This window comes from Condylura cristata, unplaced genomic scaffold (assembly GCF_000260355.1).
Source record: "Condylura cristata isolate star-nosed mole 26May11 unplaced genomic scaffold, ConCri1.0 scaffold00042, whole genome shotgun sequence".
Taxonomy (NCBI): domain Eukaryota; kingdom Metazoa; phylum Chordata; class Mammalia; order Eulipotyphla; family Talpidae; genus Condylura; species Condylura cristata.
This window is the reverse complement of record NW_004567143.1, coordinates 3,511,537-3,525,288: the sequence shown is the minus strand read 5'-3', so window position 1 is coordinate 3,525,288 and position 13,752 is coordinate 3,511,537. Positions and strand designations below refer to the sequence as shown.

General features: G+C 63.8%; 1 protein-coding gene across 1 annotated transcript in view; it reads right to left on the bottom strand.

Annotated features, from left to right (window-relative positions):
* The window catches only part of CUL1 (cullin 1), a 26,685-nt gene that overhangs the window by 4,293 nt on the left and 8,640 nt on the right, over positions 1–13,752 (bottom strand). Inside the window, exons 5-19 of the mRNA XM_004694348.2 lie at positions 12,432–12,606; positions 10,834–11,001; positions 10,403–10,453; positions 10,155–10,245; positions 9,430–9,593; positions 8,554–8,716; positions 7,715–7,845; positions 5,187–5,294; positions 5,010–5,116; positions 2,596–2,644; positions 2,151–2,282; positions 1,509–1,626; positions 727–803; positions 407–538; positions 23–115 (exon numbers count right to left, since the gene is read on the bottom strand). Coding sequence (XP_004694405.1) covers positions 23–115; positions 407–538; positions 727–803; positions 1,509–1,626; positions 2,151–2,282; positions 2,596–2,644; positions 5,010–5,116; positions 5,187–5,294; positions 7,715–7,845; positions 8,554–8,716; positions 9,430–9,593; positions 10,155–10,245; positions 10,403–10,453; positions 10,834–11,001; positions 12,432–12,606 — 1,759 coding nt within the window. The remainder of the gene's footprint in view (positions 1–22; positions 116–406; positions 539–726; positions 804–1,508; positions 1,627–2,150; positions 2,283–2,595; positions 2,645–5,009; positions 5,117–5,186; positions 5,295–7,714; positions 7,846–8,553; positions 8,717–9,429; positions 9,594–10,154; positions 10,246–10,402; positions 10,454–10,833; positions 11,002–12,431; positions 12,607–13,752) is intronic.

Sequence of the window (13,752 nt, the reverse complement as noted above, 5' to 3'; positions counted from 1 at the left end):
CGCGCCCCCGCCCCCCAGCTACCATTTTGATCTGGGTGCTGTCGGTCAGCTGCTGCACCGCGTACGCGTCCTCCGTGTTGTACTGCAGCAGGATGGCCATCTGGAAGGTGGACGCCTTCGGGGTCCCCACGTGAAAGAAAGAGGGGTGAGTCACATGCGCTGACACGCCAGCAGCCGCCCTCCCGCCCCGCGCACACCCGCCGCCCCCCCCACTCCCAGCAGGGCTGCCGGCTGCGCGCTTGTTTCTGCACCGAGGGCGGAGGCCCCGACGTGGCCGAGCCGGCGGCTGAGGGTGCACGCCACGGGGCCCCGCACCTCACCACCCCCAGCCCGGCGCCCCCACCCCGGCGGGCCTCACACTGCCACGTGCCTCCGGCAGAACTAAAGGCCGAGCCCGGGGTCTCACCTGCAGGGTGTATCTGTTCTTGAAGCAGTTGGTCACCAGCTCGCCCTTAGACAGCTGATACAGCCACGTCAGCTTCCTGCCGCTGTGCCGACTGGCGTAGAAGGCCGTGAACCGCTGGTAACTGCGCTCCAGCTGGCGGAAGCACACGAGTGGGGCGCAGCTACGCCGCCGCCCCAAGGCCGCTCACCCCACCCGCGGGAAGGGTGGGCTGCCCGCACCGGCCGGCGAGGCTCCACCCGGGCGAGCAAGCGGGGCCGCGGACGCGGCTGCTGGCGGCAGCGTGGAGCCCGCCCCGTCAGCACAGGGGCAGTCAGGCTCACCTCGGACGGCAGGGCGAAGGTGCAGGACTGCTGGAAGGGCCAGGACCCTGAGCTCAGCACCTGGATGCTGAAGTCCACTGCGGGGCGGAAATGGGACACACTCAGGGCCTGGCGGTAAAGGCCGCGGCTTTGGATTTGAACACCGGGCAAGCCCCACCTCCACCCAGAGCGAGCGGCCAATGCCTCGGTCTCAATGACGTCACCCAGCCAGAAACAGAAAAAGGGGCCCAGTCCACAGTCTTTGGTTCTAGAGCGTGTCGCTTCACGTCTAACTCAGGACGAGGGCGCCAGCAGCCGCTTCTGCTTCATTTTCCTTAGTTTTCTTCTGGGAATGACCTCGGTTCACTCCAGGCCACTGCTCCCAGGCCCGGGGTCCCCCCCCCCACACCGGGGTGCAGGTCGGGCGACAGACGCAGGCACCGCGCGGTCACTGACAGCCGCCACGGCCCAGACAGAGCTGTCTCCTTAAAGCTCAAGTTCTGGGACTGTGCAAAAATAACTTTCCCATTTTTTATTAAAAAAACCGAGTTCTCCTGATCACCCGGACATACTGCCCCCTCCGTGGGGCGAGCAGGTGTGCGGGGGAGCCAGCAGGGCCCCGCCACGCCCCAGCCTGTGAGCCGCCAAGGCAGCTCCTCAAGCCGATCAAAAGGCTGAGCGGCCCCACGGGCGGCTCACAGGACGCGGAAAACTGCGCCCCAGCTGGCGAGGCCCGGCGGGGTGGCCGCGGCCGCAGGCAGGACAGCGCCGCCCGTCTGCCGAGGAGGAGGCGGGGTACTCACAGTCGAGGGGCTCCGAGTTTGTCAGGTGCTTTTTGAACTGTTCGTTCAGGTCTTTGCTGACACCAATGTCCTGGAACATCCGCTGCAGCTTGGAGGTGTACTCGAAGCCGCAGGCTTGCTGCAGGGGGCCGGGCTGCGCGTCACCCGCGTGGAGGCGGCACACGGCCCGCGAGGTCGCCGCGCCACACGGCGGGGCCCAGGGGCAGGAGGCCGCGAGCGCTCGGCCAGCTGCGAGGGGCGCCCGGAGCGCACAGCGGCTACCTGGGCCCTGACCCGTGCTGGGACTGGCGCCTCTGGGCTCCCCGAGGCCTCTGCCGGGCCCCAGCCGCAGTGTGGGGAGAGCTGCGCTCAGCGGGGTGGGCCTCCCGGCAGGAGGAGACCGGGCGTCCGGCCCCAGACGGGACGCGCCCCCGGGGCGCGGAGGGCGACACCGTGTCGCTGCGGAGGCGGGGCAGGGGGATCCGGTGACACGCCCAGGCCGGTCGGACGCAGGCCAGGGCAGCCACACCCAATAGCGGGCAGGGTGGGAGCGGCAGCCTCAGACACAAGGCTAAGCCCACTCTGCCCGCCAGCCCCCCCGACGGGCAGCTCCTCGCCGTCCACTGGCGAGACGCCGCAGGCGCGGGGGGCCGGGCGACCCACCTTCAGCTTGGAGATCATGCTGGCCTCGGCGTCGTCGCTCGCGCTGTTCTGGTGCACCAGCCTCTTGGCCAGCATCTTGGCGTAGAACTTCTGAAACACGTCTTTGTCCTCTATGTACTTGAAGACGACCATCTAGCGAGGCACCGAGGGAGCCACTCAGCGCCCGCAGCTCACAGCGCCAGGCGCCCGCCACGCGCAGACCCCGGGCCCAGGCCTCACAGACCCGCCCACAGCAGGCCAAGGTGGTCTGGACTCGGCACGCATGAGCGCGAGGGGAGACGGACGCCCGAATTAAGGCCCGAACCCGGGGCGTAAAGCCCCGGCTTCGACACGTGAACAACAAATTGAGTCAGAGCGTTTCAGCCTCCCCGGGTGACGCCCTAAAGCAGCAGGGGGGGGGGGGCGAGCGGGCGGGGACTGGAGACCGGGAGCCATCAGGCCTTACCACTTGATTGAGTGTATCTTCCAGTTCCGCTTCTTCTGGGTTCTTGGAACTGAAACATTTAAAAAAGTTGAGTGTTGTACAACAAATCAGTCCACGTAATCCAGAACCCCGCAGGCGGACCCTCCCGGCCATCGGCTCTTCAGACAGCGCGGCGGAGCGGAGGGACCCCCGCTGGCCCGAGGTCTCCCGCTGCCCCGCTGAGAGGCAGCAGGCCGTGACGCGGTGGCCTGAGGTACTCGAGGTGAGAGCCGAGACAAGGTATCTACAGCAGGCCCTCCCAGACCATCAAACGAGCCTCAGTTTAAAAGCTGCTTTGCTTTCGGGGCCTGAGAGTGCTTTAACCGGGAGAAACAGAAAGGGGTCGTGTCCCTTCCGGCAGCTGCGTCGTCCTGTTCACTCCTCCGTCCCGGACCAGCACTGACTGGAACCCGGCGGAGGGCACACGGACGTCAAGGTTCTGCGGCAAACGTCCTCCCGGCGACAGACCGAACGCGCTGTGGGCAGCCACGCAGAAGCGGCCGGCCGGGCGCCACCCTGAGGCGGGCCCTCCCCGAAGCGGCCACTCAGTGCCCGCTCCCTGGTCTGTCACGGGGGGCGAGCTGGCCTGCCCGCACCCTGCCAGCTTCAGCAGCTACCTCACATCACGTGACCGGAAGCTTGATGCAATCACTCACGAAAAGACAGCGCGTCGAAGGGCATTCTGTACCCGCAAACGAGCTCGTGGGCTCAAAGGGCGGCACCATCTCGGACAGCCTGACAGCTGAGCCAGGCCAGGCGAGGCTCCGGCACAGCCTGCGCTCGCTGCTGGGACACAACCGAAGACTCGAGCGCCTCAGCCGCGGTCAGACCGGCCCGCGGCAGGAAGAAAATCCTCGGTCCTCGCTGGCCTTGGGGAGGTGGCTTCTGACCCATGACTCGCTGTCAGCGCGTGAGAGCGACACCCCGACAGCCCCGACCCGCTGCGGAAGGTTCGTAAGTTGCTGCCAGACCTACTTTGTCTTGAGTTTTGACAATGCGGGTGCCAAGTGAGGCTGATTTTCAGTCTTTTTCCTGGAGCGACAAGCACCCGGGGTCTTCCTTACTCTAGTGGGGCCGAGCTGTGTGAACTACAACTGACTAGTGTCAGCCCAGGGAAGTCTGTGGGCCTGGAAGCTACCGCAACAGCTTTGTGGATGTGCTCTCTGGACAAGGAAGACACACAGGCCTAGATCGTTTCTGAACCGATTGCAGCTGCTTCGGTCAAAGAGAATTTGAGGAAAACAAAACCACACAAGCCGAGAACATCAACCAACACGATGGCCTTGCCGGGAGTGCTTGCCGCCTTCAGCTGGGGACTCCTCAGCCTGGCCTGAGAAATGCCAGGGAAGACGGGAACATAAAGGCCGTGGAACTGCAACACTGGCCAAATGAGGACGGATCTGTACGCTACAGAGACGCAAGTACCGAGACACACAGGCTTCGGCATCTGTTTTAAAACCCAGATGAAGCCGAGAGTTGGCTCGCTGGGAAGGGAAGGCTCAAAACCATGAAGGAGCAGTCGCAAAAGCCACTACAGAAATAAAAGGGACAGGAAGGAAATGATGACCAACTGGACACGTGTGGACCAGCCCCTCCGAGACTCAGAGAGAAGACCCCACTCTGGGCAGAGCCGCCGGCCCTTCCGGCCGCCTCCCAGTGTCGGGGGGAACCGCCAAGCACCTTTCACGGGACAGCGTCCCCTTCCCGGCAAAACCACACCCCGAAGACCTCACCCACAAAAGCCAGCCACAGGCCGCCACGCCCAGCCCAGCGGGCGGACCGGGACAGGGGCTCTGGACGGACCTTCTCCGAGACGCCACGGCCGGCCCGTGGGCAGCGGGTGTCGCCTCACGCCCGCGAGACTGACTTTACGCAGGCAAGGAACGGGCGCGCGGCCTTCCGGAGGCAGCGGACACTCCTAGAGCCAGCCCTCCCGCGCTGGGCGTTTACCGCCGATTCAGAGCCACACGCCCTCGTGTTCACGGCAGCCCTCTCCACACAGCCGGAGCTAGGAACCGCCTCCGTGCCCGCAGGAGAGGACACGCACTGCCCGAGGGTGGGGCCTGCCGTGGCCACCACGTGAAGTGGGCTGGAGAGTGTCACGCGGAAGACACAATTTCACTCACGTGGTCCACAAAGAAAGAAAAGGAGTCAGTTAAAACAAAAGCGGACCCTGGGGCCTACGACCGAGCAAGGGGGCGCCAGGGGAGGAGAAGCAGGTGGGGAGCTGGCGTGGCCGACACAGGCGAGCCTCTGAGCCGAAGCCCCGACTTTTCCGTGCAGTGCCACTTCAACACCATCTCTAAAAGTGATGAAATAAAAGCCGTACAATTTAGTGCACGCAAAGTGTCACTTTCTTTTAAAGGGTTACTGAGAAGAACACGAGTCACTGGTACCTTTTCTTCAGCAGGGAGTCACAGTATCGAGCCAGCAACTCGGGGGACTTACTGGAGGACTGAGCCATTTTGGTGACCGCGTTGTTGTTGATGAAGCGACCGCAGGCCTGTGGGTCGCACACAGCACAGTTAGGGGCGATTGAGGTGCGCGGGCGGGGCGCCACCCCAGCGACCCACCTTGTCCAGCGCGGCCACGAAGCCGGCGTCGTTGTTGAAGGCGGACATGACCAGGGCGTTGTACTTCTTGTGGACGTCCAGCACCGTCTGCACGTACATTTTGGGGTCCTTAAAGGGGAGGGAAAAACAACTTGGGGTTCAGCTGGAGATGAACTGTCTTCGTAAGACCCCAAGGAAGTTGAGGCAGTTCCTCACAGAGGTCTCTTGCTGCGCCCGTCAGAACGCTCAGGATGTCTGGTCTATACTGAGGGAGGGGAATGCATTCTGGGGCGAGACTGCCGATTTCAAGCTTGTATGGAAAACTGAGTTTTCAAAAATTCAGAGGGATCAGTGAAAACAGAAGTTTACTAGTGACAACTCTGCTTAACTAACTTGTTAAAAATTCAAATTCTGGATGGTGTCTGGCAGGGCCCTCACTGGAGACCGGCCCCTGCGCCCACAGGCGTGCGGTCACCTCAGGGACGGCCCGAAGCAGCAGCGGACTCGGACAGGACCGCGCAGCCCCGCTCGCTCGGCCCCAGCCCCAGACTCCACCTTTACTGCCCCCCGGCCGGAGAGCGCTGGCTGGAAAGGTCTGGCTCTTTCTACCCCAGAAGCGGCTGCGGGCCTGAGCCTGGCAGGTGGGGAGGGTCTGGACGGACCCACTGGGGATGAGTGTGCTGGGGCGTGAGGGGTGCAGCAAGGAATCCCCACGGACTAACACAGAGGATTCCAGAAAAGGCACAGGGGGCCAAGTAAGAGAAGATGTCCCCAGGTGAGTGACGAGCAGAGGCCACCACTCGGGTGCGAGCGCAGCAGAGGACAGGAGAAGGGGCTGGAAGAAGCAAAACGTGCACTTTCAGGAAAACAGACTGAATTTACGACGCCGTACCAGAGAACGCAGCCCGAAGGGCCGCTGGCTTCGCCCACGAGCGTCCCTCAGCAGAGAGCGTGTCCTGCACAGGCTGTCCCGAGGGACCTCCCCCAACCCACTCGATTTCGGGGGTGACGCCAGTGCCCCCTGCCTGCCTGTGGGCATCTCTCAGGTCCCCAAACACATCCCCACCCCCCACCCCCGACCCTGCTTCTCACTCTCCATTTCTGTGAGTCTTGTTGGCAAAAAATGGTTAAACCTGCCCATGTCCCTGTCAGCGGCAACCATGGCCACAGCACAAAGCCGGCCCTACAGACCCCCCTTCCCGCGGCCGCCTTCACCTCGGCGGCGCCAGCTCTCAGGCCTTGAACCTGACCACCCTTGCAGGATCCCGCGGACTCGCAGGCCCCATCTGCTCCCTGACCCCGGGCTCCCGTCGCTGCCCCCCCCCGTGAGCCCACGGTCGTCGGACTTCTTTTAGTTTCGGGGGAGAATGTCCTCACCGCCCAGTGCTGTCCGCCCCAGGAGCAGCACACAACTGTCCACTAGACAAGCGCCCACGGGGGGCCACGACCGCCCCCGCCGCACGGCGACCCCGCACGTCCCCCAAAGAGACACCATCACACCGGCCCCTTCTGAACCGCGGTTCCTTTAAAAGGCACGTTTGGTTTGGAAAGAGAAACATCAGCGTGACTGACGAATAATTTTCAAACGAGTCTTTTAAATAAACCTGCTTCTCCTCAGAGAGCCTGCAGCCACCAAGCGAAGCACCCCACGGGAGCCCGGCTGCGGCACACACAGCACCCCTGCACAGCCCGGGAGGCCGCGCCCCTCCGCTCCGGGCAGCCCAGCCCCGCAGGGCCCCGCAGGGCCAGCTCCCTCCGTCTCACGAAGGGCCCAGTCACCCCTCCAGTAATTCACAGACGTGCCCCTGGGGCAGCGACCCCCAACATGGAAGGCAGAGGAGACCTTACAAAAACATGAAGGAAGTAAAGACTTTAAAAACCGTGTTAAACATCGCTTACACACCTGTCAAATTGAGTAAAATAAAAAATACTGAGAATAGCCAATGCTGGTGAAGGTGCAGAGAAATGGACGCCTGCCTGTGTTGCTGGTGGCAACATCATGGTACAGCCACCCTGGAAAAGTGGCAGTTACAGGGGTTCTTTTGTTATTTCTTTGTTACAAAATTAAACATGTACTTGCTGTATGAAAAAACAAAACAAAAACCGTGTCAAAGGCTGTACGTCACAAGTGACGACCGTCAAACAGTTTAACGCTCTGGCGCACGCTGGGCCTCTCCCCGAGCTCCCCTCACCTGCCCCCCAACGCCAGGGCTTCCCGCGGGGAATCGCTGCTGCAGTCAGACACCCTAGCCGGGGTGCCGGCCCTGGGGTGGGGGGCACAGCAGGGCTCGCGCCTCACCCCAGTCGCCCTGCGGAGGGCTCCGTGCGAGTCTGGGCAACAAACAGCCTTTGCCGCCACGGAACCTTCTCTGACCCCAGCAGGTCATCGTGAGACCTCAAAAGGCAAAGAGGAGGCCGAGACAGGGCATCCTTCAGGGGGCGTTTGGGGGGATCCACTCAATTCCGGACACGGCCGCGCGGGCCAAGGGCGCGCTGGCCGCAGGCCGGACCCCGGCAGCAGCGGCTGAAGCCCCGCCCACAGCACTTACGTTCAGCGCGGCCTCCCCACACTTCTCGATGGCCGCGAGCCCCTGGTTGTGGATGTGCGTCTCCAGGAGCTTCTTCAGCTCCCCCAGGCCGTCCTGGATCCTGGACACGAGGTTGTACATGCGGCCCAGGTCTGCAAGCAGAAGGTGAGAGGCCGTGCTTACCCACCACGCACCTTCTGCCGGGAGCAGGGCCGCAGAGCCGGCCAGCCCGCGGCAGCGCCGGCCCTCAGGCGTCCGCTCAGCTACAGGCGGCCACGACCAGCGTCCTGGCGCGAGGGAGCGCTGGCTGCGGGAAAACCTCAGACCAAGCCCACCACCTGGGGCTTCCGGAAGTGCTCAACTGAGACACGACCTGGGCCCCACGCACAGCAGCGCCTGAACATTTATTCCAAGGATGGGAAGTTTAAGGGGCAATTGTGCTGCCCACCTCAGCGGGGAATCCAGTCAAAATGAGCCCCCCAATCTCCGCTTACTGCGTGCGCGGGACCCAGAGGGACCACGCCAGACGCCAAGCAGGGACTGAGTCCCCTCGCGGCCCAGTGAGACAGGGACGGCGTGCGGGAGACCCCCAGCAGCGGCCCCTAGGCGGAGCGTGCCGGGCCCACACTCCAGGAGGAGTCGGGCAGCAGCATTTGGTGGAAAGTGCCAGCGTCAGCCCAAGTGACAGCGAAGATGCCCTTTCCCCGCAGCCACACCCGCGACGGTCTACGGGGGCGACACCCCTCGCAGACACAGCCCCTCCCCGGAAACGGCCGGGTGGTGCCGACCTCGCCCGGAGCCGCAGACAACTCCCGGGCCGCTGGCCGCCACGCAGACCTGCGGTTTGAGCTGTGGCTCACCTTCATTTTTGTCAGCATCCAGCAAATTCTGAAACTCCGTGTGGAAAATCTCCAGGTGCTTCTCGATGAGCACCTGCTCGCACTTCCTGGCCAGCTCGTCCTGGGTGCTCTCGTGCAGGTAGACCTGGACCCGGCGCTGCTCCTCCAGCAGACGGGCCTCCGCCTGGGGGGAGTCGGGCGTAAGGCCGCAGCACGAGTGGAGGCCAGCTACCGGCCCAGTAGACAGGCAGAGAGCACCCCCATCTGGTTACGGGCACCCCTGGTCCAAACCCCACAGACAGACCACACCCACATACTCGGCGGCTGTGACCGCTGCGGACCCCTCACTGGGCCACCCACTGACCACGGCAGCAGAGGTCAGCGCTCCTGTGGCCCCAGGCACCCGCCAGGGCGCTCTGCAGGCGCCGAGTCTAAATGGGGGCGCCCCGGGCGCGCCGCACCAGCGTCCCCGTTTCCTCTCGAAATGACTTAACGGTGCTGGTACTAACAATCCGCACGCCTCCATATCAGCACTTTCCCTTTCAGTAAATGGCTATTTCACCCTTTGGGGTGACATCCCCATTTCATACTCGGAGAAACTTGCACAGCAAGTGAGGAGCCGCGGTTTCTGACTGGAAGCGGTCAGCAGCCCACGGTATCTTAAGGCTGCCAGGGGGAGAACACAGAACGGCCGCCGGCGCGTCAGCGGCGCCGCCGGGCGAGAAGACGCCCGTGGCCCAGACGGGTCCCCGAGGGCCTCCCTCCGGGGCCGCCCCGGCACTGTGCTAACCGGCGGCCGGGACCCTCCTGAAGCGAAAGCTGAGGCGGCTTTCTCGGCGGCCAGGAGCCCCCGGCCCGGAGTGGCCTGCGCAGCAGCTGCCCCGGGGCCGCGCTCACCTTCTTCATGTACTCGGTGACCGGGTTCTGCTGCAAGAATTCGGTGCTCTCTCGGGTGTAAAATCTCTCCGTGTCGGCCAAAAACTGCGATTCGAAGGATTCTTTGTACACTGTTAACGTCGGGCCCTTGGCGAAGGCATCGTCTTCGTTCAGCCCCAACTCCACTAGAAGCAAAGACACGCCGGTGACCACGCCGCCGCCACGTCAGGCCCAGCTGTGCTAAGCCACGCGGGCGCCACATGCTGTCAAGCAGGCCGCGCCACGGTGGAGAAGCCCAGAGCGTCACGCGAGCCGGCGGCTTCAACTGGCCACGGAGTTCATCCCGAGAACTCCTACATTTCTTAAAAAAAAAAAAAAACCTTAAAAATAATAATAAAAAAGCCTCACTTAAAACTTGCACAGAAATACAAGGCCACCCACAGTTTTTAAAGCACGGTATTTCTTTAACGGGTCTCCATCCTGATGTTTCAGACTGACGGTGACTCCTGGGCCGCTCAGCTCCTCTGAGGACACCAGCACATCGCCATCACCCGCGGTCCACCCCGAGATGGACAAACCCAATGTCCACCCCCCAGGATGCCTTATGGCACAGCAATCCCGTCATCTTTATGACGACCGCAGAACCCAAAGGAAGCGCAGTGGCTCCTCAGAGCGGGCTACGGTGCACTGTGAGCACCCCAACATTCCTGACGGCCTCGACGCGCGTGGGCGGGGGCGGGGGTTACCGTAGGACTGCACCACGCCGCTGATGAGCCTCGTGTTGATGGTCTCCCCATTTCTTTCCTTCTCAATCAACTTTAAAACTGCGTTTGTCACCTTCAGAAAGGACACAGGGAGGCAGGTCAGGTGCCGGACGGCAGGGTCCAGCTCGCACACGGCCCCTTGGGCCCCCTCGGGCCTCGGAGGGGCCGCGGAGCCCCACCCCCGGGACCCCGCGGACCGCGCTGGGCCGTGCGCGCACTCGGGCATATACCTGCTTATTCAGCGGCCTGAAGAGACAGTCCCTCCAGGTCACCAACGCCAGCTGGACGAGAGGGAAGGGAGACGGTGAAACGCCGGCCCGTCCCACGGTCAGGACCCGGCGGCCGCGTGGGCCACGTGGACTGCGGCTCACACCGAGGGCGGGACAGGAGGGAAACCCGACGTTTCTCCGACGGTCCCTGACCCCACGGTGAGGAGGCCCCTGGCGGGTTTGGAAACCACGTGCGGCAGGCCCGTGGGCTGAAGAGCCCACGCAGGCGCCTCTACCAGTTTTGCCTTTTCAGAACCTGTTTCCTGAAGACCCTCTCGACCTGAGTGCCAGAATCTCGGCAGACCCGGCCCCTCGGTACCGCGAGGGGACACAGGGCCGCCAGCCCGCGACCTCCCCGGGCAGCCCCTCCCCCGGGCGCGGCGCCGCCTCACCGAGTAGACCTCGTAGATGCCCTTGCGGCCCTCGTCGCACTCGCGGCGCACCCAGTGCCGGTTGAGGTAGGCGCAGATGCCGTTGAGCACCTTGCTGGAGAAGCGGTAGTCCTCCCACTGCTGCGTGTAGAAGCGCAGCACGCTCTCGTCCATCAGGTCCTCGCCGTCCTGGGGACGAGGCCGCGCGTCAGGCCCAGTGCCCACGTGGGCCGGGACCCGCCCCTGGCCCTCACGCCCCTGGCCCTCACGCCGCCGCTGAGCCGCGGGCCTCCTCCTGGTGCCGCCCGGCGCTCCCGCGCGCAGCGAGCCGGCAAGTGTCAGCACGAGGGCGACTCCTGCACCTGGCAGGGCTGGCGTTTACTCGTCACCGGTTTTGTGTTTCTGTGGAAGATTCAGTGACGTGTCCCAGGAACAGGCCAGCACCCGAGGGCGGCCCTAGTTCCTGTCTGCAGGCCCTCGCTCCCTCACCAGATGCCTGCTGAGCTCCCGCGCGACCGCCCACCCCGGCGGACAAACTCGGCCCACCGCTGCGAGGCTCCTCTCTAGCAAGGCCTCGTTTTTCCTGAGAATTCTGTGACCTGAACCAAATTTCTATTTGATAGAAACGAACCCGACGTGTTCCTTCACTACTAACGACGTGGGAGAGACCCAAGCCTTGAGAGGCAGAGTCTGAGCCGGCGGGGGGCCAGGAGGGAGGGGGCCCCGCCCGGCCGGCCCTCGATGTCCACCGGTGGGGCTGGCCCGACCTCCACCAGCTGTGGGACCAGGGGCCCAACAAGCCCAATGGGGCCCGGTCCCAGGCTGCCACGGCCAGACCGCAGCTCGCTGAAATCCAAGTCAGACGTGAACTGCAGAACGCTGCACTGCCTTACTCTGGCCTAAAGGTGCGTGAGTATTAAATGTGGGAAGACATCGCCGACGGCTCAGCTACCGGGCTGCACACAGCACAGAGGCTGCTCCTGACTTAGTGCCGAGGAACAATTAAGCAGAAAGAGCCACAGCTCACGTCCCACAGGGCCTCGGGCCGTGGACACGTGGTGGGGAGCATGGCGGTGACCCCACCTGTCAGTGACAGGTTGTCGTGTTGCCTGTTAGTTGGGGCAAGGTGAAGACAACTCTGGAGGCTGCCACTGTGGCCTTGGTCTGTGTAGGTCCAAAGCCTCTGACATTCGTACCCAGGGCACAACTCTGCCAGGGCAGAGCCAGAGGCCCCCTCTGTGTTGTGAGGCCTGGGGGGGTCCCCACCACCGTGAGGCCGAGGGCGCTGCAGCCCCCAGCTCCGCACAGGCACAGCTCCCGTGGTCACAACGCTGTGTGGGGCAGCAGGCTTGCTCACTTGGTCACTTCCCTTGCAGAGTGAGGGAAGGACTAGTGTGATGTAGCTGTTACCAGAAACTTCTAACTTAGCAACCTGAAAAACAGACCGTGGCTTATAGGCGTTTGACCTCCTACAGGGACAGGAGGCCCCACACCTGTCTGCACCTGGTACCCAGAAAGGGAACAGGTAACGGGGTCTCCTGGCACTGTCCAACCAGGGTCTCACGACTTCACACTCCCCCAAACAGCTGCTATAAACGCGCGGACGTCCAACTTCTTACCTTAAGAAGATTTGTCAAGTAATTCTTCAAAAATTCTTTAAGTCGTTTGTACAACTCCAAGCCCACAAACTGGGCTCCCCCGGGTGTCTGCCCCTTTTTCGACTTGGAAGGCGGGACGCCGGCCCCGCGGGCCTGGTTGGACTGGTGGACGCTCGTGCAGTAGTTGTAGACGTGACTTGGAGGAACGTCAAGGAAACCAAGGCGCGCTGTGGACAGTGCAGCTACCGCACCTTCTCTTACTAAGTGTCAGAATCAACAGGCTCCCGGCGCCGCAAGGGAAGGCCGCGTGAGGGCCTCGCTGACGCCCCGGCCCTGCGCCAGGGAGGTCACCCAGAGCACGGCAGCCGGGCAGGGCCGCAGGGCTCGCCGGAGAGACCAAGCACGCTCTGGGGCTCTTCAGGCGCCACCCAAGGAGCGGCCCCAGAACTGGAGCTACGTGCCCAGGACCGGCAGACGCAAGCAGCGGCGGAAGTGAGACCCTGGAAAGGCTCGCCCGGCTGGAACCGGCAGGACCGGCGACAGGCTCTCCCTGGCGGGCACACGGTGGCAGCCCCTGGCCGGCAGGAGACGCCCACAGCCCACGCCGGACGGGCCCCGCCCAGCCCCCGTGCCAGCCGGCCGCACCTGGCCGCAGGGTGAGACGGAGGAACGGTCTCGTAGGGCGGGAAACCATCTCTGCGCCAACACTAGCTGCTTCTGAAGGGCAGCGCGGTGTTTCAGAAACCCTTAACCACCGGACTAATTCCAGCATGCTCCCCGAGGGAAGGCCACCCCTTTCCCCCCAGCCTCCCCCAGAGAGGACCGCCGCCGAGCGCTCGGGCCCGCCCGAATGGAAAGGAAGCCTCCCAGGCTGCAGGGAGGCCCCACCAGAGCCCAGCTCCACGCTCACTCCCAAACCAGCGCCACCACATCCAGCAGGCGCCGCAGCTTGGGACAGTGGCGCCGGAGACCCGACCTCGTGGTGGTGGCTCCCGTGTGCCGAAACGCGAGGCTTCTTCCACGGACGTCAGGTTAGACGGACACCACAGAGGAACCCCGGCAAGGGCCTGACGCCACACAGCATCCACTCCGGCACGCGAGGAAGGCGAGCGGTGTCTACGGCAAGGCCCGGGGCAGGCACAGGCAGAGCTACGGGCCAGGCCTGACTCAGAGCGCAATTCTGGACATCCTCGAGTAACCCCAGGAGGGCAGGTAAAGGCGGTTTTAAAAGAGCAGGGAACAAAGCCCACCCGGCAGCAACCCCTCACGGTCGGAAACGAATGCGGAGAGTGACAGCTACGGCCACGCGCAGCGGGCGGGCACCCGGCACCGGCCCGGCTGC